The following is a 19,613-nucleotide window of genomic DNA, read 5'->3' as shown; positions in this document are numbered from 1 at the left end:
CTGGGTCTCTTGTTCTAGTAGAGTTGGGGTGGAAGCCCCTGGCTGTAGGGTAGTGAATGGGGAAGGGATGGATTCCTGAATGACAGTGGGAATCTATTACCTAATTAGTGGGTAGGGAAGGAGGCAGGGGCCAATATGACAAGTCCACTCCATAGATCCAGGAAGTGAAATTAGTGGTGACAAAACTTGGGTCAGGCCTTCTACTGCCCCCTACTCTACTGTCCCAAGCCTCCATCACCTGTCCACACCCTGTCCACGTAGCTCTGCCCCTCATAGCCCACCCTCTCCTTCTCACCTCCTCCTTCTCTTGCTTTCTACAGCCCGATGGCACCAGCAAGGAGTGTGTATTCATTGAGAAAGTCCTGGAGAACAACTATACAGCCCTGATGTCCGCCAAGTACTCTGGCTGGTACGTGGGCTTCACCAAGAAGGGGCGGCCCCGGAAGGGTCCCAAGACCCGGGAGAACCAGCAGGACGTGCACTTCATGAAGCGCTACCCCAAGGGACAGGCAGAGCTGCAGAAGCCCTTCAAGTACACCACGGTGACCAAGAGGTCCCGGCGGATCCGCCCCACGCACCCCGGCTAGGCTGGCCTCACCGCAGCTCCCCAAGGCTGTCCCCAGGCCCACACTCACACTCACAGAGAACTGCATCAGAGGAATATTTTTACATGAAAAAATTAGGAAGAAGCTCTATTTTTGTACATTGTGTTTAAAAGAAGACAAAAACTGAACCAAAACTCTTGGGGGGAGGGGGGTGATAAGGATTTTATTGTTGACTTGAAACCCCCTGTCTATGACAAAAGACTCACGAAAAGGGACTATTGTCAACGTACAGGTGCTTGTCTCTCTCTAGGAACAGACAACTTTAAACTTGTGCCCAGAGGAGATTTTGAATGAGGAATACAACACTTTAAGAAACCAAAGTCCTTTTTCCCAAAGGTTCTGAAAGCAAAAAAAAAAAAAAAGAAAAAGAAAAAAAAAAAGAAAGCAAAAAAAGAAAAAAAGGGAAAAAAAAGAAAAAAGAGAAAGTAGTACCCACCCCCAGACTCTCCCCTCTTTCCCAATCCCCTGTCCCTGCCCCAAACTCCAACAAAAATCGCTCTCTGGTTTGCAGTCATTTATTTATTGTCCGCTGCAAGCTGTCCCGAGACACCGCGCAGGGAAGGTGTGTCCCTCGGAATTCTCTGGCGCCTCGACTTCCGACGACAGACGGCCTCGTCCAATCTAGTGACCCTGCATTGCTCGCAGTTCTGGAGGATGCTGCTATCGACCTTCCGTGACTCACGTGACCTAGTACACCAATGATAAGGGAATATTTTAAAACCAGCTATATTATATATATTATATATATATAAGCTATTTATTTCACCTCTCTGTATATTGCAGTTTCATGAACCAAGTATTACTGCCTCAACAATTAAAAACAATCGACAAATTATTTAAAAAAAACATGAGGTGAGTGGTGGCGGGGGGTAGGGCTCAGGTAGGGCAGGGGGGCCCCTTTGCGTTTCCTTCTTCTGGGCCTGCGCGCTTGGTGTGCTGAGAGCTGGGGCCTCGCTCATTAGTTTGCTCCTTCATTCATTCGTTCACTGATTGACTCAATGTACCGCACTGTGCCCCACCCACTGCTCTAGGCTGTGGGAATGCAGCCTGAGACCTCTGCTTCTGGAAATCCTTGCCCTCACAGAGATTACGTTCTCACGAGTCGTTGATTGGATGACTGATTCAGGCATACGTTCGCGTACATTTGCTCCGCATCCATGTTCTACCGGGCACTGGGCATTTATCCAAAAACATACCAAAAGCGTGCCGGCCTCCAGGGAACTTCACTGATTCACTGATTCATTGCTTCATTCATTAACTTATTGATGGAACCACTCATTCAACAGATATTTAGTAAGCACTTACTAAGTGCCAGGCACTGTTATAGGTCCTGGGGATTCATCAAAGATCAAAACAGCCCAAGAAGCATGTGCCTCCTGGAGCTTACAGTCTAGGGATTGTTGCTTGAGTCATTTATGGAGACTGCATCCAAATTTCTGCCAAGCACAGGCTGAGCAAGGAGCAGTGGGCCTCCTCCTGTGGCTGGTGGTGGAGGGGTCAGAGGGCCCTGGGTAGGATGGAGACCTGGTGTTTCTCTCCTTAGATTCCCATGGGCAGGGTGCAAGGAGTCTGTCTCTTTAATTTCCAGGGGCCCTTTCTTCTAGGTCTTCCCAGGGCCTGGTTGGGATGTAGGGAAGAGGCTGGCTTAGTCTTGGGGTGGGAAGCAGATTGGGCAGGAGGCTGACTGAAGAGGAAGATGCCTCCTGTGGGGTCCTGCTGCTGTCACCTGCCTCCCTTGAAACCACCTCCTGCCAAGACCGGCCAGGAGAAGTCCCCAGTGAGGCCCTACAGAGAGGAAGGAAAGAGGAGGGTGGAACACCTTCTCTGCACAGGGCTTGGGGCTGGACCGGGTCTTGGCTTCTGACCTGTGTGTTCCCTCTGCAACCCACCTCAGAGCTCAGGCCATGCACAACTCTTGGTTCTGTCCTTTCTCCCAGCATTATGTGGATCTCTCTCCATCACTGAAGCCTGTCCCGTGTCACAGCGTGTTTGCTTGGGTCTTTGTGAAGCCCTTTCAGATGCATGATCTCACTGTGATCTCAGAACAACCTGTGAGGAAAATATTATCATTATCCCCATTTTATCGATGGAGGAGACTGAGGCTCAGAAACATTTAGCAGCTTCTCCAAGATCACAGATTAAGAAAGCTGGGGCTGGTGTCCAAATTCTACATTCTCCAGAGTTGTAGTAGCTGCTACTTGGTGAGGGCCTACTGTGTTTCAGATGGCCTGCTGGGGACTTTATGTGCCCTGCCTGGGCATCCATCACATGTCCCGATGTGGGACATGGGTACTCTTGACTGAAGCTCAGAGAGACCATCAACATGCCAAGGCTTCAGGGAGTGGGTGACTGAGTCTGAGATCCTTGGGGATAGTAGTTGTGATGGTGGTTGTCATTTACTAAGCACCTACTGTGTGTCAGTTCCTTTCACACTCTGTCATTTAATTTAAACAATAGCCCTATGAGATGGGTGTGCACTATTTTTTGCACTGAAAGTTTCAGAGAATTGAAATGACCTGCCCAAGGCAATTCAAGCTAGAGAATTGTGGAGTCAGAATTCAATCAATCATTTATTTATTCATCCAATCAATAGGTGTTTAGTCTGTGCCAGATGCTGTTCTAGGGGCTAGAGATACAGCAGTGAACTGAGCAGAGCCCCTGCCCTCAGGGAGCTTACATTCCACTGGAGAAAATCAGAAATAAACCAAATAGGTATAAAATATGTCAGATAGTGGTAAATCCTAAAATAGGGTGAGGGGATGGAAAGGAATGGAGATGCTGTTTTAGCTAGAGTGCTCATGGAAATGGGGGGAGCAGGGGAGTGCACAGGCAGACACGGAGGGGAAGAGCATTTTGGACAGAGGGAACAGAGAGTACTAAGGCCTGGAGGCCCATCATGGAATAAAGAAGGGCCGGGGGTGGAGCATGGTAAATGTGGGGCAGGCAGAGTTTTGGAGGGGGCCAGACCACCCCCAGGGCTTTCATTCAGAGTAAGATGGGGAGCCACGTGTGATATGCCTTACACTGTCAGGGGACTGCTCTGGCTACTGTGTGGAGCAGGACGGCAGTTTCCAGCCTGGGACTGCCTGCTGCTGCTGCTCTGCCCACCGCCTCCCAGGCCGCGGGCTCCCCGCACACCCAGCACCCTGCCTTTGCTCCATCTCATAGAGCAATGGGGCCGGCGATTATTTTCTTTTCCTGCTCCTCTAGAGACTCCCTGTCTTTGGAAGATGCAACTCGCTTCTGCTTACTCTAGACAGGCTTCCTGGATAGTTCCTGGGCAATGCGAACTATGTTAATGATAGGCACAGTGGACTGGCGGGAAGATTTCCCAGCCACGGATGATGTCTTAGGATGCTCGCTTGATGGAGCTAAGAGAGTGTTTTCACAGTCAGGCTGAGTAGGGAAACCTTTCAGAGCACCTATTATGTACCTAGCACACTCTTATTGAATCTACCCCACAGTCTTTGGGGTGGGCATTTTTAGCCTTACTTTATGGAGCAGGCTCAGAGAAGTACAGTCACTTGCCTGAGGTCACACGGCTAGTTAATAAAAGAGCTGGGATTTGAGCCCAGGTCATTGATCTAGAGCTTGGAGCTCTTGGCACCTGTCCAGGGTTTCAGACTTCCCCACTTCAGGCCCTCCCTATCCTGTCTTGGTGTCCATCATCTCCCAACCCACCAGAGGGAGGAGGCAGATATAGACCACATTCCCAGGCCCCTGATGACAGCTCTTCTCCTACCCCCTGGACCCTTTCCCGAAGTCAGTGTCACAGAGAGTCCAGGGATCTGGGACCCAAGGCACCTGAGTTTATTTTTAGCTTGGCAGCTTTGCCAGCTATGTGACCTTGAACGTCTCCCTCATCAATCCAATTGTTTTTACCTTGCAGGGCCGATGTAATGTTCAGAAGAGAGAGCAGAGTAAATAATTCGGGATTATTCCTGCCCAGTAAGAGCTGGAAGACACCCAGGCAGGTGTTTTGCCCTCAGTCTTCTCTCCATTTCTCTTTAACCTCATCACTTTAGAGAAGAAGCAATCACAACCCAGACAGGAAGAGCGACTTGCTCCAGGGCACCCAGTGAGTTAATGACAGAGCTCATTAGATGACCAGTGAATAGTGATGATAGTGATTAATAAACATAGTGGAATATGGCAAAGGGAAATGAGTCAGAGTTCTTCTAGGGAGTTCAAGGCAGTTCAGTGGCTGGCCAGGTTCCTCTTAGCATCCTTCCCAAATTTGCTTCTCTGACCCAAGAAAGCAGAGAGCAGGGAGGAGAAGGCTGAGGTTTCTTGGTCCCAGCCCCTACCCCTCTGCTCTTCAGCCCCATAGTGGTACCATGTGACAAATGCCAGAAGTGAGTAAAGATGGAGCCTTACCCTAGAATTTCAAGGGGCCAACGTGCAAAAATAGCAGGGCTGGCCCCCAAAAGGGAGAGAAATGGGTTTAAGGATGAGGGTACTCTCTCTACCTACCTGCCCCAACTTTGGGCATTGTTTGGATTCAGTCTCCTCCTCCCTCTATGGCCACCCATTCCCTGCCCACTGGCATAGGAGAGGGAAGTTCATTGGGCACCTACCCTAGACCGACCCTTATGATCATAGCTGTGCACATGCCCTATTCGGGATAGTTCCTGGTGCAGAGTGAGCTCTTGCTACCTTAGCTATTACTGTGATCTCATTTCACTGGTATCAGAACTTGGCAAGATACATGTTAGGAGGCCTGTTTTGCAGATGGGGAAACTATGGCTCGTAGAAGACTGTGATTGGACCCAGGTCCCACGGTAGCAAGTGACAGAGATGAGATGTGAACCCGGGCTTCCCTGTTTCCACTTTCCACTACTTCCTCACTGTTCCTCTTCATCCCTTTGTGGGGCGTAGAGAGGGCAATAAAGCCCCAAAACTTGAGGCAAGAGAAATAAAGTGCCCCTCCCTATTGGGAGGGAAGGACATGACACCCAGGAGAGGTGGTATCTGGGGGTGTTCTCACCAAACCAGGTGAGCCTGGGCAAGGGGAGGCAGTAAAGGCCCAGGCTGAATGCAGGAAGTTTGGGAGGGGATGGAGATGCCCTCCTCAGTTGCCCACACAGCTGGAGCCTAACAAGACGGGGCTGGGATGACCGGGGCTTGAAACCCCATAAAGGGGCAGAGCCCTCCTTTCCCAGGCACAGGATTGGGGCTTCCAAAGAAACAATAGTGAATTAGGTGATAAGATGTGAAGGCTGCTCCCCAACCATGCAATTAGGTAGTGGATCTGTTACAAACATTATGCGAGGAGTTGGGACCAGATGTCGGTGAGGCTCACCCTCGGCTGTCCTGTCCCAGAACTGCCTGGCCTCCTGGCTGAGGTTGCCAGCTCTTGCAGGAGGGAAGGTGGCAGGTAGCCCCGTGGTGTGGCTTCCTGCAGAGCAAGCCAGTGATCAGCCAGACATTCCTCCCCTTCCTCTGGTAGCTTCTCAGACCTAATTAGCACTTGCTAGAGTTTCTGCCCACCTCCTCTGCTTGTGGATGGAGCTACTCCTTCAAGGTTCCAACCTCCCAGGTTGACCACTCAGAGGCTGCCAGGCCCTGGATTGCCCCCTGGGGTGGATCAGAGGCACTGGCTGATTTTGAAAGTCTGTCACAGACTGAAGTCTCATTTGCCCGCCTCACATAGGGCTCATGGTCATCTGTTAAGCACCAGCTTTGTGTGGGCATTTTACCCACTTCTTTAATTCCCACCATAATTGCCTGAGATAGCTATTTTTATCTGCTTCCTACCAAAGAGGAGACTGAAGCTCAGTCTCAAGTTCATCTGCTCAAGTTCATCTGACTCCCAGATCCTGCATAGGACTATTATTACACCACATAGCAGCATCCAGAGGAGTTAGTGTCACCTTTGTTTTAAACAAGGTTAGAGGATCAGAGAAGTGACCTATTCAAAGTCGCATAGTTATTAACTAGGGAAGCCAGGATTTGAAACTAGGTCTGTTATATTCTAGTATCTTACCTATCCATTCCTCCCAATGCTCTACTTCTCTCCCTATGTTATTTGGGATTCTTTCAGTTACAAGTGACAGAAACATATGAAAACTTACTTAAGCCAGTAAGAGAATGTACCGGCATCAGGCTTCAGGCAAAGCTGGATCCAAGTGCAATCTTCTACTCTCTGCTTTCTGCTGAGTTGGCTTCGTTCTCCAGAGGGCTTTCCCTGTAGTTCCAGGCTTATATCCTACTGGCTTAATAGCTTCAGAAGAAAGAGAACATACTTTTCCCAGAGGCTCCAGTAAAGGTCCCAGGACTGATTCTCATTGGATCAGTTCTCTCTCTTGCATATCCTTGAGCCAATCACTGTGATCAGGATAACAGAATAGTTAAAGTAGCCAGATGTAGGTCATGGCCGGATCCTGGAGCTGGATTTGGCGAGACATGGGCCAATCCACCCAAAAATAAGGTCTGCAAGTCAAAGAAGGGGTGGTTTCCCAAAAGAATGTGGAAATGTTCTTACCAGAAGAAAAGGGGCAAAAGCCAGAAAAGTCAATGCCAGTGCTTGTCCACATGGGTGTACATCAGAGTCCCCAGGAGGGCTAGTTCAGATACAGATAGCTGAGCATCACTCCTGTAAGTTCCACAGCAATAGGCTTGGGGGTGGGCCCAAGAATTTGCAAGTTGCCAAGGGCTGCTGCTGCTGCTGGCCTAGGATTCTTTAAGAACTACTAGCCTGAAAAAAAAAAAAAAAAAAAAAAGAACTACTAGCCTGCCTTACCCTCATTCTCTCCACCCATCATTGAATGCTATGTGTTCCCATCCAGGACTTCAGACTGGGGACACTACACCCCAGGCTATGCAAGGGCTTTTCAAGAGATTCATGGGTACTATCATCTTGAGGAAATCAACTTTCCTGAGTGCTTTCCCCTAGATTGATCTGCTGGGGGATGCTCCTGTGGTTGGCAGGCTCCCCTTTACCCCAATCTTTCTACAAAGTTCCTCCTGCACTTTCCGGTAGGAGGTGCGCTTCTCACCCTGCGTGCATCTCAACTGTGACCATTATCTGGAGAGTAGGAAACTCCAGATCATGCATTGAAGGGATCCTAGTGTGGGGAACTCCCTTTAACCACGGCACCATGAATCTGGGCAAAGTCTTTGTGCTTGTCCCTGTCTTAATATTTGTCTATTCTGTCACAGGGCAAATTGTGCATTTTGTTTTGGTACATGTTGGGTTATTCTGAACACAGGTATATTGCACAGTGGGGTATACTGGCAATTTTTCTTTAGTTACTTTTCCTCTTTTATTCCCCAAATATTCTAGAACCCATCCCCTATTAAGGAGTATCTTGTGAAAGGAAAAGAAATATTGGTAATGGAAGTATCTTATTCAGGAGACACAAAGTCATGGATAAGTTCTATTCCTTATCTGCCCATCCGTCTATCCACCTGCCTATCTATCTATCCATCAACTCATCCATCTACCTATGCCTATTTACCTATCTATCTACCAAGCCATCTTAGAATGACAATATTCACAACCTGGAAAAAGCATTCTGGGAAATACAAGTTTGGGACAAGTGTACCTGCTATGTTGCCACTGCTCTCAGCAATGAAAAAGAACCTGGTATGTTTCCCATCCATTCTTTTCTTGGTCCATGTCTCTGTGGAGTATTTTGTCCAATCAAGTAGGAGGAGGTAAAATGTTCCACGCTTACTTCCTCCAGGCCATCTTTGAGTAAAAGATCTTGTATCAGGCGGAAGTTATTGCTTTATATTTTCTGGAACATTTGTTTAGACTTGTAGGGGAAATATTTTCCTTTTAACTTTTGCAGAAAGATTACTGGCTACTATAGATCTCTTATTTGTATATCTCTTATTTGCTGCTGCCTATTCACTTACTCATTCTCAGTGAGTATTTATTAGATTTAGGTGAATTTAATTGTGCGTGACATGGATTCTACTGAAAAGATATAATTTTCAAAATTACTTATGGGTTTTATGAGTAAAAAAAAATGTGAAGACCCCATTCTAGTCCAATGCATGCACTCGGCACCCACAGAGAGACAGTACAGTCTCAGTCTGGAAACACTGGCTTGCTTGCAGCTGGGAATACAGAGGTGCCACAACATAGCCCCCCGTGGGGACCCTAAGAGGTGGCCCTTCGGGAGCTCACAGTTGAGTGCTACGAACAAGAGGACCATCATGCAGTGAGAAAAGAGTGGGTAGGTGGAGACTCAGAAGTTTTGGATGCTCAGAGCATGAGGGGACAAACTGGGCGGGGAGTGAGGGATCAGGAGACTGGAAATCTGAGTGGAGGTTTAACTGCAAAACAAGGAAGGGCAGCCCACGCAGAAGGAAGAGCAAGCGCAAAGGCACAGAGGAACAAAACCCTGTGAAGGTGTGGCAGGAGCCAGCAAAGGTGAGGTCCAGTGGTGGGAGGTGTGACTGGGAGGGGAGAGAGGCAAGAGAGTTAAGGCTGTGGCTTCTGTAGGCCCCCATTTTTGCATGGCCCTTCTTCACGGCGCACGTACATCTGTGTTCACGCTCACCCTATCTGCACCAGCACTAATAGACCTCCAGGTCGTGCCTCTCTGCCGCCCTCCCTCCTCCTTGCACCGTTCTCTGAGCGCCTACTCTATATTGGCTTCCTGGGAGATAAAACAATGAATCTGGCAAGGTCTCTGCCCCTGCAAGTGCTACTGAGGAGACAGACCGTTCACAGTGACCACACATTGTGACACATGACTCAAGGGACAAGCGTAGCACAAAGTGGGAAGCAGAGAGGTCTTCCCAGAGGAAGAGCCATGGAACCTGAGACCTGAAGAATAAGAAAGTGTTGGCAGGAATTGGCAGGTGTAGGAGGAGTAAGCTTTTAGGCAGAAGAAGCAGCATGTACAAAGACCTGGCTGGAGAGAGTTATAGGCTTCAGAAGAGCACAGAAAAGGGCCAGGAGAGGATTTACGATTAGAGGAGTGGCAACTTGGTTGGCAAAACCCGAGCAATGTCACCAGAAGATTCACCTTAGGTCTCTGTTTTGTTGGGGGAGCCTGGGGGCCCAGGCTGAAAGACATCGATGATTGTGGTGGGTACTGCCTCAAGTACCTCTGGAGGATCTGAAGAACCAGGCGTGGTTCTGTTCCTCCTAGATATCACCTTGTGGTTTTAGCTGCCATAAGGTGGTCTGCATCAGTGGTTCCCAGTGAGGGTGACTTTGTCTCCCTGGACACGTGACAGTGTATGGAGACGCTTTCAGTTGTCACAACCAGGGGGCTGCCACTAGCATCTAGGGGCAGAGTCCAGGGGTGCTGCTGAATAAACATAATATATAGGCCAGGTCTGAAAACAAAGAGTTATCTGGCTCTGAACATTACTTGTGCTGAGGCTTAGAAAACTTGTCCTAGATCCATTCTTTCCAGAGGGGGGCAAAATAATGAATTTCTAATTCTTTCATTTCTGCTGTGTTAGTCAGCTAGGAGCCCCCTACGAACTAAGAACTTTCTACCATGAACAGTTCGGTTACCCCAAAGGTAATTCATATAGGAAAGGCAGATGTTTGATTCTTTCTCTTTAGTTATCACCATTCAGAATAGTTAGTTAACGGGCATCCTCCAAAGATGACCAATGCATTTTTTTCAGTATTACCATGGGAATTATCAAAAACTTAATTAATGTCTTTCAATCCATAGCCGTCATTTTTCTTTTAGAAGGTCAAGCTCCCCTACCTTTCTTTGGCCAGTAAGTGCTCCTTTGGATGGCTCTTGTGTTCTTTTGTTGTTGTCCTAGCATTCGGATGGCTTCTTTGCTTCCTGGGCAAGATGTCCCCAGTTGATCTTGCACATTTCCCACCTCCTACCCCAGGATCAGCTACTTCTTTCAGATCCTGGCTTCATTTTAGCAGAGAATGTCAGGGTTCACAGAGGGTGGAATGAGGTGGTTCTTATGAAGCAGTTCGTACAGTGCCTGGGACATAGCAAGCGCTCCTCTAGTGCTGTGGTTTTGAAGACAGGTTCTCTGCCAAGTTTCTTCAACTTCCTTTCTCCCCTCGACCTCCTGTACATTCGAACACTTGCTTTCTGCACCTCCAGACAGTCTAGGGTGAGGTCTGAGTGTAATGAGGGTTCAGGTAACCCAGGGGAGGTTTGCGAGTAGCGCTTTGTTGGGCAGAGGGACCTGCCAGCCAGGAGAGCACGTCCATGAAAAGCCAGGATAAAGCAGAAGAGAGGAGCAATTAGCTAATTCAGGAGTCAAGGCCTTGCTTTTGTTTTCACTGTCAGTTTTAATCCTGCCATAACCTTTGACCTAAGCCTTGGGGCAATTAGTGCCTGCTAATGAAGTGGTGGTGGGTTTGAACTCTCCTTTTCTCTCCAGGCTGAGTCAATACTTTGTATTTTAGCACACCTAATTGAGGTAAAAGGGTTTATTTAAGTTAACAAATGATTATTTCCCACAATTGTATCTCCGCCCCAGTTAGTGAATTGGCTCTTCAGGCATCCTATGTTTTGTCTGCAGCCAAAGCCTGTATTTTATTCACCGCTTTGTCCTCTTCTCTCTGTCCTTCTTGCTTCTCTCTCCCTCTTCCTACCCCTCCTCTTTGCTCTCACACTCGAATTTGGTAAACTCAGTGTAACTAGCATTCACACACCACCTTAGGCAGGTGTTAGGCAGGCCTGGCCTTTAGATCCTAGTACAATCTGGCCCATTCCGAAAGGATCTCACAGCCTAGTGACAGAGACAGATAAGTTACAAATCACACTGCAGTGTGATAAGGGCAAAGTAATCCAACAGGTCCAAACGAAGGAGCTAGATGGTGTGGAGTGATCTTTTTGCAGAAGAGTCTAGAAGGGGAGAAAAGAGTGGAAGCATTTGAACCTTTAGACATAAGGCTTCTGAGACCAAAAAGGGTCTTTATCCAAGTGGCCTGAAAGATGGCTATTTAAAGGGTTTAAACGAATGGTTTAAAAGAAAGGTGGGAGACTTTTCACTACAGACTACAGACTTGGTTCATGTTCCCTGCTCCCCTGGGGGACTTCAGAGAAGCCTTGTGTCATCTTCATCCTCAGCAGCTGAGTCTTAATTCATCAAAGCCAATGTCACTAATTGCATTCCCTGTCCCTGTGTTTGGCTTAATAAGGGGCCTATGACTATAGTCTGGCCAATGAACTATGAGGGGAAATATGCAGGTAGTGGTGCCAGGTGAAGTTTCTTAGCTCTTGTAAACATACATAAGGAAGTCATGATCCTTTTTTCTGAGTCTGGATTTTGGTGAGGATGTGGTGGCTGGATCTGTTGTAGCCATCTTGCTACCGTGAGGAAAACCAGGTGCTGCACAGACAATGGAAGAGCAAAGTGATGGAATAAAATTGGGTCCTTGATGTCATTGTACAGCTGCTGGATTTAGCCCTGTGAGGCCTTCCTTGAGAATTCTCATTGTCTGATACAACAAAACGTTCTTGTATTTAAGTCTTTTTTAATTGGTTGCTGAAGGCTTCCCAACTGATGTAATGGAGGAGAGAGAATTTGAAGAATGTGTCCCAAGGAGAGGGAAAGGGCATTTTAGGAAAGGCATGTAGACAAAGGTGGTGAGAAAATAGGAAGTGTACATAGTAAGTGTATGGAAGGCCTAGTTCTCAGAGGGGAGGTAAGACAGCATTTGGCCAGGTTAGGCAGCACCTCATGTCCCTTCTTTGCCACCCTCTGTCCTTCCATTCCCCCTGAGGGGGGTCCTCTTCTTATTCCTGTTTATTCTCCAAATGTACCTGGGAGGGAGATGCAGGTAACGCCATCTTAGTGTAGATATAAAATGTGTATTCAGTATTCACTCTGTGCCAGACCTTGTGCCAGGCTGAAGTGAACGAGTTCCCCCCCCTGAACGGAGCTCCCAGTCCAGGGACAGAGACACAAACAAGAACCTCTGATCCTAAACATGTGCTTGGTTTCAGGGGAGAGAGTTTTAGATGGTTCACAGACTAACATCATGGGTGAACATTAGTTTTTATTTTGATAGTTATGAGTTTATCTTGAATTTTATATGTTTTTATATATGACAGAAATGCAAATTTTCCTTTAGAATGTATTTAAGAAATAAAAAGAGTTAATTTAGGAAAACTAGTTGGTAGTGGTGTGTGGATACAGTAAAACTTGCACAATGATAATTAAATAATGTGCAAGTGTGCATATGTGTGCATATGTGTGTGTACGTTTATCTGTTCAGTCTTTTTTCAATCACATGGACTTGTGTTCTTTTAGGAACTACTGTTTCTGTGCTTTATGTGGTTTCTCTGGGAGATGCCATGTATATATGACCTTCCCTACTCCCACTGTATTCAATTGGTCAGGATTTTCCCAATCATGAACAGCCCCACTCCAGTGGCCGATGTTATGAAACACGAGGCTTGAGAGCTGTTGGCCTATTCCTTGCCCTACCAAGGACACTGACTTAGACTGACAGAGGCAGGCAAAAAAAAAAAAAAAAAAAGGAAAAATAGCAGATTTAGTCAATTCTCATTACTCATGGTAGTTATATTCTATAAACTGGCCACAAACTGAATTAGTGACCACTGACCCATTGCTCCTAGGGGAAATCCAGGGCAAGGTTCCTGTAAGCCCCTGGTTGTAACATTTTCATTAGCTCATCAATATATAACCTTGTTTTATTTGTGTTTTGGTTTAAAGACACCTCATTTAATATACATTGTTTATCCACACTGACATTAAACTCAAGGTCAGTCATGCCATACCTTATGCCTGAATGAAGCTGATCTAGCACATGTGTTTTCTCCGTAAGGCACATCCCAGCCTTCTTGCACTTAGGATTGCTAAGCAGTTCTTCAGAACTATGGTTGGGGACCATTTTCAACAGTGAAATCACCATCAAAAAGCACTAAAATGAGAAAAACGTGGCACTAAATAGACAATGACAAGGACAATTGTTTACTTTATGAGAGCAGAGACGAGCTGGCCACCTCATGTGACCTAAGCTGGGAATGTGTGTGTTGGATGACTCAAATTTTTTACCACTCTGCACATATCCACGAATGACTGTGAAAATGCTACAAATGTTGATTTGGGGGTTGCAAATAAATTTTAACAAGTAAGTGAATTCACATATACAGAATCCATGGCTATAAGATAGATGGATAAAGAAAGAGCCCACTTTCATCTCTGGTGGGGGTTTGCGTCACTGGCTCTAGCAATTTCTCTGCTTTTCTTATGGTTTGAATATTCCATTTTTGTTTGATTATGAGATATTTCCAAGTCCTTTCTACATCCCAGCCCCTTTTGTTTTACCCTAGGAGAATTCAATGGGAATTCTGTTGCTTGCAACCCAAAGAGTTCGAACTTAGTAGAGAAAACCCTTGGCACATAGTAGGGCCTCAGTGAATGTGGTTGTCTTCCTTTATGGAATGCAGGGTTGGCTAAAGTAACCAGTGAATGTATGTCATGAGAGAGGCAGTGGTATGGAGAAGGAGGCTTTATAATGTAAAAAATCGAGAGCAACATACTTCCATTTTTTCCCTTTACCCTTTGCAGCAACAGCCACTTCTTGCCATGTTCCAGTACAGATGGAAAAGTCACTGAATTACAAACCCAGTTGCAAGCTATTTTTGGTGGAGTTGTGGTGTGTGTGTGTGTGTGTGTGTAATGTACGCATTGGGATTCTTGGCCACTACCTCTGTTTGTATCAGCTGTCAGCAAATCAGAGGCGCCATACACGTTTGTCATAATTCATTACATTAATTAACCACGTTTGAGAACTGGGCGCAGGCCAGAGGGGATGCGGGGGAGGGAAGCCTCCACATTGTTGTGTCTGAACCTCCCCGGTCAGAATTTCCACAGTTTGATGGGCTGCCATCGCCTGCACATGTGTCCCCTGACACTTGGACCTTGATGAAATCATCATGTTTACATCTTTGAATATTCCCTGCAGATGATGCCCATGGCGGGAAGCCAGAGGCAGAGAGCATCCCAGAACTTGGCTCTGGAGGCCCATCGCTGTACCCAAAAGAGTTTGGAATTACCCTGACGTCCGATACCAAACTGGGCATCCTTCTCTAGCCCATCCCTCTCTGGCCGGTTCCATGGGCAGACTGCCTGGCCTAGGCCTTCTGCAGGACAAATGGCGCCAGCTATACCACTCTTACTCAAGACCCAGTGGGGTAAAGCCATCTTCTCTTCATGCCCCCCATTTTAGTGAATGGTGCAGTTGCTAAACTCTGCTCCTGGTCTTGGACCCTGCAGGGAGCTCTTGACTCTTGCCACATCCAATCAGCCTCCATATCCCATTGATTCCCTTTGTTACCATCTCTGGGGGTCCTTACACTGTTCAGTTTTGCTTCACTACTGCCCAGTCTGGGCCTCTCTCGCCTTTTACCTGGACCACAGCAAAAGTCTCATCTTTGGCCTCCTCTTTCGCTCTTTCTCCCTTCCATCTTTCCTGCAGGCTCAGCCAGAGGGACTTTTCTAAAATGCCAATATAAGCAATGTCACTCTCAGGCTGCTTTCTCATTGACCTTCATATTCTTTACAGTGCTTAAAAGGCCCTTCTGGAGCTGGCCTTGCCAATCATTGATTTCTGTCCATTTCCAAGCCTTATTCACTGGCCTCTCTATCAGTTCTACCAATAAATTTCTTTTGCCTAAGTTAGTTCTGTCCTATGCAACCAAAGATCCTGATTCTTGAATCATCGAAGTTTCTATTTGTTCCATATGTGAGGTTAAGAGCAATTTTTTTTTCAACAAAAACATTCTATATCTTATTATGACTCAGTCACCAAGCCACCAATTGGTGTTTAGCTACAGTCTTTCTGCTGAGAAACTAGATCCTTAGTGATGTCATTTAACACTAAGCAAGCACCTTGATCGAACCTTACCTAAAGCAAGACCAAAAGCTTTGTAGTATCTTTAGTCAACAAATTCTCCTTATTTTTGAATTAAGTTTTCTGTGACTTTTAACTTGACACAGACATTGAATCACAGACTATTTTGGGGTAAGGACAATGCCTACTTCATCATGACACTAATTATATGCTAGGATGAACTTTTATTTGTATTATCCAGGCCTATTATCAACCTAAGGAAGATCCTTAGTTTAGTGAAGAGAGTAATTACCCTCTGCATATTACTTACAATTCATAAAGCACTCTCACATCCATTGTCTCATTTAAACCTCTCAACCATCCTGGGAAGTGTGATTGTATCATTTTATAGATGAGAAGACAGAGGTTCACACTGAGAGAGAGGCAGAGACACAGGCAGAGGGAGAAGCAGGCTCCCCACAAGGAGCCCGATGCAAGACTCAATCCTTGGACCCCAGGATCATGACCTGAGCCGAAAGCAGGCGCTCAACCACTGAGCCACCCAGGCATCCCTATGTTCAGGGATCTTGCTAGGCGTTGGGACATACATTAGCAAATAAGAGAGAATGCCGGGTCTTTAGGAGCTTACTGCCTCACAGAAGACACAGGCAGTGGAGATATGTGTAATGGGGCGTCTCTCCATTTAGAGTGTGAATAGCTGGTCAGGAAGCCACTGTCGGAGGAGCCCCACCATCCCAGCATCTGGGTCTGTGTAAGATTCAGATTGTAGGCTTGGGTGTGGTGAGGGGCAGCTTAGAACAGATACAGTAGACTGTGCGCAGTGGAGAACAGAATCCTGCAAGAGGGAATTAGAACTCTATTAGGAAGGGGAATAGGAACAACACATACTGCTCTAATTCAGGACGCTTGAGCCCCTTACTGGATTCCAGGGTTTTCATCAAGAGTTACAGTTGCTACATTCTAACATTTATTAAGTGATTTCACAATTTTGAACATCAGATTTCTGTCCCTTTCAGTCCCTTTTGACTTATTCTGGAAACATCTTCTATGAACGCTACTAAACCTGTTAGGGAGAAGGCAGAGGCTAGTGAGGAGGGCCAATGCATTGTTTCATCTTCTTCTGCAGAAATGTTCATTCCTCCTATATCCTCTCAACCCCTCCCAAAGCAGTATGATTAATGGAGTCTGGCATTCTTTCCCCCCGCACCCAGATTAAAGACCCAGGACTCTTATTATAATCCTCCAGGCAGCCACTACTAATCAACCAGAGTTGGCATGGGAGGTGCAACCTATTTGCCAGTCCTGTTTTGGGAACTGTGGGGCCTTGGGAAAATTCATTCCTCTCTCTGGGCCTTGGTTTTCCCATATGTTAAATAATGGCCTGAATGATCTGTAAGGTCCCTTCCACTCCTGATGGTGCGGGAATGGTAGATCTGGAAGTCACTGGGTGGGAAGATGCCGTCTGGGACAGGCTTTTTGTGGTTTTCCTCCTCCCTTTCCCCTTCCCCTTGGGGTCTCCAGGACTGGGAAGCTGATGGGAATCACATCACATACTGGGACACAGACCCTCACAACCTGTGCAAGTAACTGCTATAGATCACCTGAAGCTCAGGGCTGTGGATTCAAGGAGCAAAATGGCAAGGACGGTCCGCATTTATTGAACATCTGCTGTGTACACCAGGCCATGCCTCTTATCTTCAGCATGACCCTTTAAATTAATGTTTCATTCTTATTTGTAAAGAAGATGAGGGTGCTGACTTCAGACGGTTGTCCACACACTTACTTCATCCAGTAGCAGAGTTAGGATTAGAATTCGGAATCTCATCGCTTCCTTGATTCCACCTGCTTCCAGCTGGAGAGACCCTAAGGATGTGGTCTTTACCAGGATTTGTCAAGCCTTAGTGTCATGCCAGGCCCCCTTTCCCTGGGGTACCACTCTGTCACTGCACCCAACACTGTCATTGCTCTGCTCAGCTTTTTCCCCACCCAGCTCCCAACTCTGTTCCTTTTTCCTGCGTCCCTGAGCCCCTCCTCTGGCTTCTGTGTTCTCTGTGCCTACTGGCCTGGCTGGAGATGCCCCACCCACAGCCAAGAAATGGCTGTACCTTAGAACTTGCATTCTCCATTCACCCTGTAGCAGGCCATCCATGGCCATCCATGACTAGCACTGGGATGTAGAAGCCCAATCCCCATGTCTTGGTCCATACAAGCTCAGCAGTAATGTCCACTCCTGAGTCTCCCTGCGGGATCAGGCTGAGGGAGGAGTTTTGCCTCAGTTTGCACCCTGGCTTGGCTTCTTCCCTCCCCTGTTGTCCTCTCAATTTCTTACTGTAAGCAGTTCCTTTTTTTTTTAATTTAATTTTATTTATTTATTCATGACAGACACAGAGAGAGGCAGAGACATAGGCAGGACTTGATCCCAGAACCCTGGGATCATGACCTGAGCCGAAGGCAGACGCTCAACCACTGAGCCACTCAGGCATCCCTGAAAGCAGTTCTTTAAAAATCACTCCCCCTCAAATACTTAGCGTAGAGACTACTCTGGGCCAGCTGACCTAAGTAACTTCCTTCCCTCTACTTCCTAGGAAATTATCCAGTCATTAGATCTTAGATTTATAGAATTCATTGCAAAGCATTTTTTGATAGATGCTCTTACATTGTTCTTTGCACATGCAGTTCTTTCTGCCTGAAATACCCTCTCACTGCCCACTTCACTGCCAGACTCGGTTCGATCCTCACTTTCTCTGGGAAGCTTCTGCCCTAAGATAGGGTTAGCTACTTTCTCCGCTGTCTCCCACATTGTGGCAGAGACCTGCTAGAGGAGCATCAGTCCTGGTTCCCTAATTTCCAGCCTTCTGTGCAGTTCAGGGGGGCAGTGTGACCGGTTCTGGCCAATGGAACATGGGCAAGTGAGGTACGTGAGTTCTGGGCCAGGCCATAAAACGTTCTGTGCAGTCCTCCTTGACGCCTCTCTCTTGCATGTTGGCTGACATCCAGTAGAGGATTCCAGTAGAAGACTCCAAGGAGGCCTGGATCTCATAATGATTACATGGAGCAGAAGCCCCTGCCAATGCATTGCACTGTGTGTTATCTTGTTAAGCTATTGAGAGGCTGGGTTTATTTGTTAAAGCAGCTTACATCGAATGCCTTAATACACCCAGCATCCAGCATCTTATCATTTATCTATTAGAACAATAATCAAGCTCCATTATGATTAATTTCTTATCTATCTCACTCGATGGAAGCTCCATTGAGAGCAGGCACAAAATTTCTGTCTCTGTGCCCGGTGCCCGGGACAAGGAAATGCTCTGTGTTTGTTCACTCAATGAATGCACAAACACCGTGAGCTTTGGTGTGATAGGTCAGTCCTCAGGCTCTGGAGTTGGAGTGGTTGGGTCCGGGTCCTCACTCTTTCTTTTGTTGCTTGGATCACTTTGGGCAAATTACTTCTCTGAGTTTAGCTTCCTGATCTGTAAAGTGGTGATCACACTCTTATTACCATCATATCTATCATTGTCTCCATTGATACTGGTATTCAGGGAGGGTACTTGACTGACCCAAGGTCCCTCAGTAAAGCGCAGAGATGGCCCTTGCGTCCAAATCTTCCTCTTCCTGCTATGCTTTAAGGAGTAAGTAGAGGGCTTGTCTGTCACCTTGGGCTTTTCCCCGGAGCTCTGGGTGACAACCAGTATTCCCAGCAGAAGTGGCGACCTGAGAGTTTTTAGCATCTTCAGGTGCTAAGCTGAGGCATAGGGCCTGAGTGACTTTCCAGGTAAGAGACATGCAATTGGTTAAACGACACCCCAGAGTGGAGACATAGCCTAGAACCGGGGCCCTCACCATGGAGTGGCTCACCTGTACCCTGGGGATGTCCTGTGTTGCAGGGGACAGGCATTGACTTACACACCCAGAACCATGAAGCCAGCTTCGCCTGCTTTCCCTCTTTTCTTCGCCCTCAATGTCTACCTGTCTTCCTCCTCCTCCTTCAGAAAAAGAGCAGTTGCCAAGCTGCTTTGGCAGTCCCTGAGCTTGAATGTCAAGACCTGGGGCCTCTGAGGACGGGATCCCAGAGGAGGGTTTTTAGCTTTGCAACACAGACAGCAGGAAGCACCAGGGGTTCCTGAGGAGTGGGGGAGATGGGGCGCTCCAGGGCTTCCTTGGGGTGCACAGGATAGGCCCAGCCAGAATCTGACCTCAGGGCCTTGGGAAGCAAGGACCCCGGATCCAGC

General features: G+C 47.2%; 1 protein-coding gene and 1 long non-coding RNA gene across 3 annotated transcripts in view; one reads left to right on the top strand and one right to left on the bottom strand.

Annotated features, from left to right (window-relative positions):
- The window catches only part of FGF18 (fibroblast growth factor 18), a 33,820-nt gene extending 32,538 nt beyond the window's left edge, over window positions 1-1,282 (top strand). The window contains exons 5-6 of one of the 2 annotated variants that reach the window (XM_049109141.1): window positions 321-409; window positions 1,117-1,282. In XM_049109141.1, coding sequence (XP_048965098.1) covers window positions 321-409; window positions 1,117-1,282 — 255 coding nt within the window. Of the gene's footprint in view, window positions 1-320; window positions 1,066-1,116 lie in introns of those variants that run through there. The other variant, XM_025434836.3, reaches the window with a different exon arrangement.
- Window positions 1,156-7,321, bottom strand: LOC112651533 (uncharacterized). Its single transcript, XR_003130851.3, has 3 exons — window positions 6,680-7,321; window positions 2,495-2,654; window positions 1,156-1,292 (listed from the first exon to the last, which is right to left on the bottom strand). It is a non-coding gene; the product is annotated as an uncharacterized LOC112651533 (long non-coding RNA).
- Between the last annotated feature and the right edge of the window lie 12,292 nt (window positions 7,322-19,613).

This window comes from Canis lupus, chromosome 4, assembly GCF_003254725.2.
Source record: "Canis lupus dingo isolate Sandy chromosome 4, ASM325472v2, whole genome shotgun sequence".
In the NCBI taxonomy this organism is placed as follows: Eukaryota; Metazoa; Chordata; class Mammalia; order Carnivora; family Canidae; genus Canis; species Canis lupus.
Note: the sequence above shows the minus strand (reverse complement) of the source record. Positions and strands in the feature narration are given on the sequence as shown.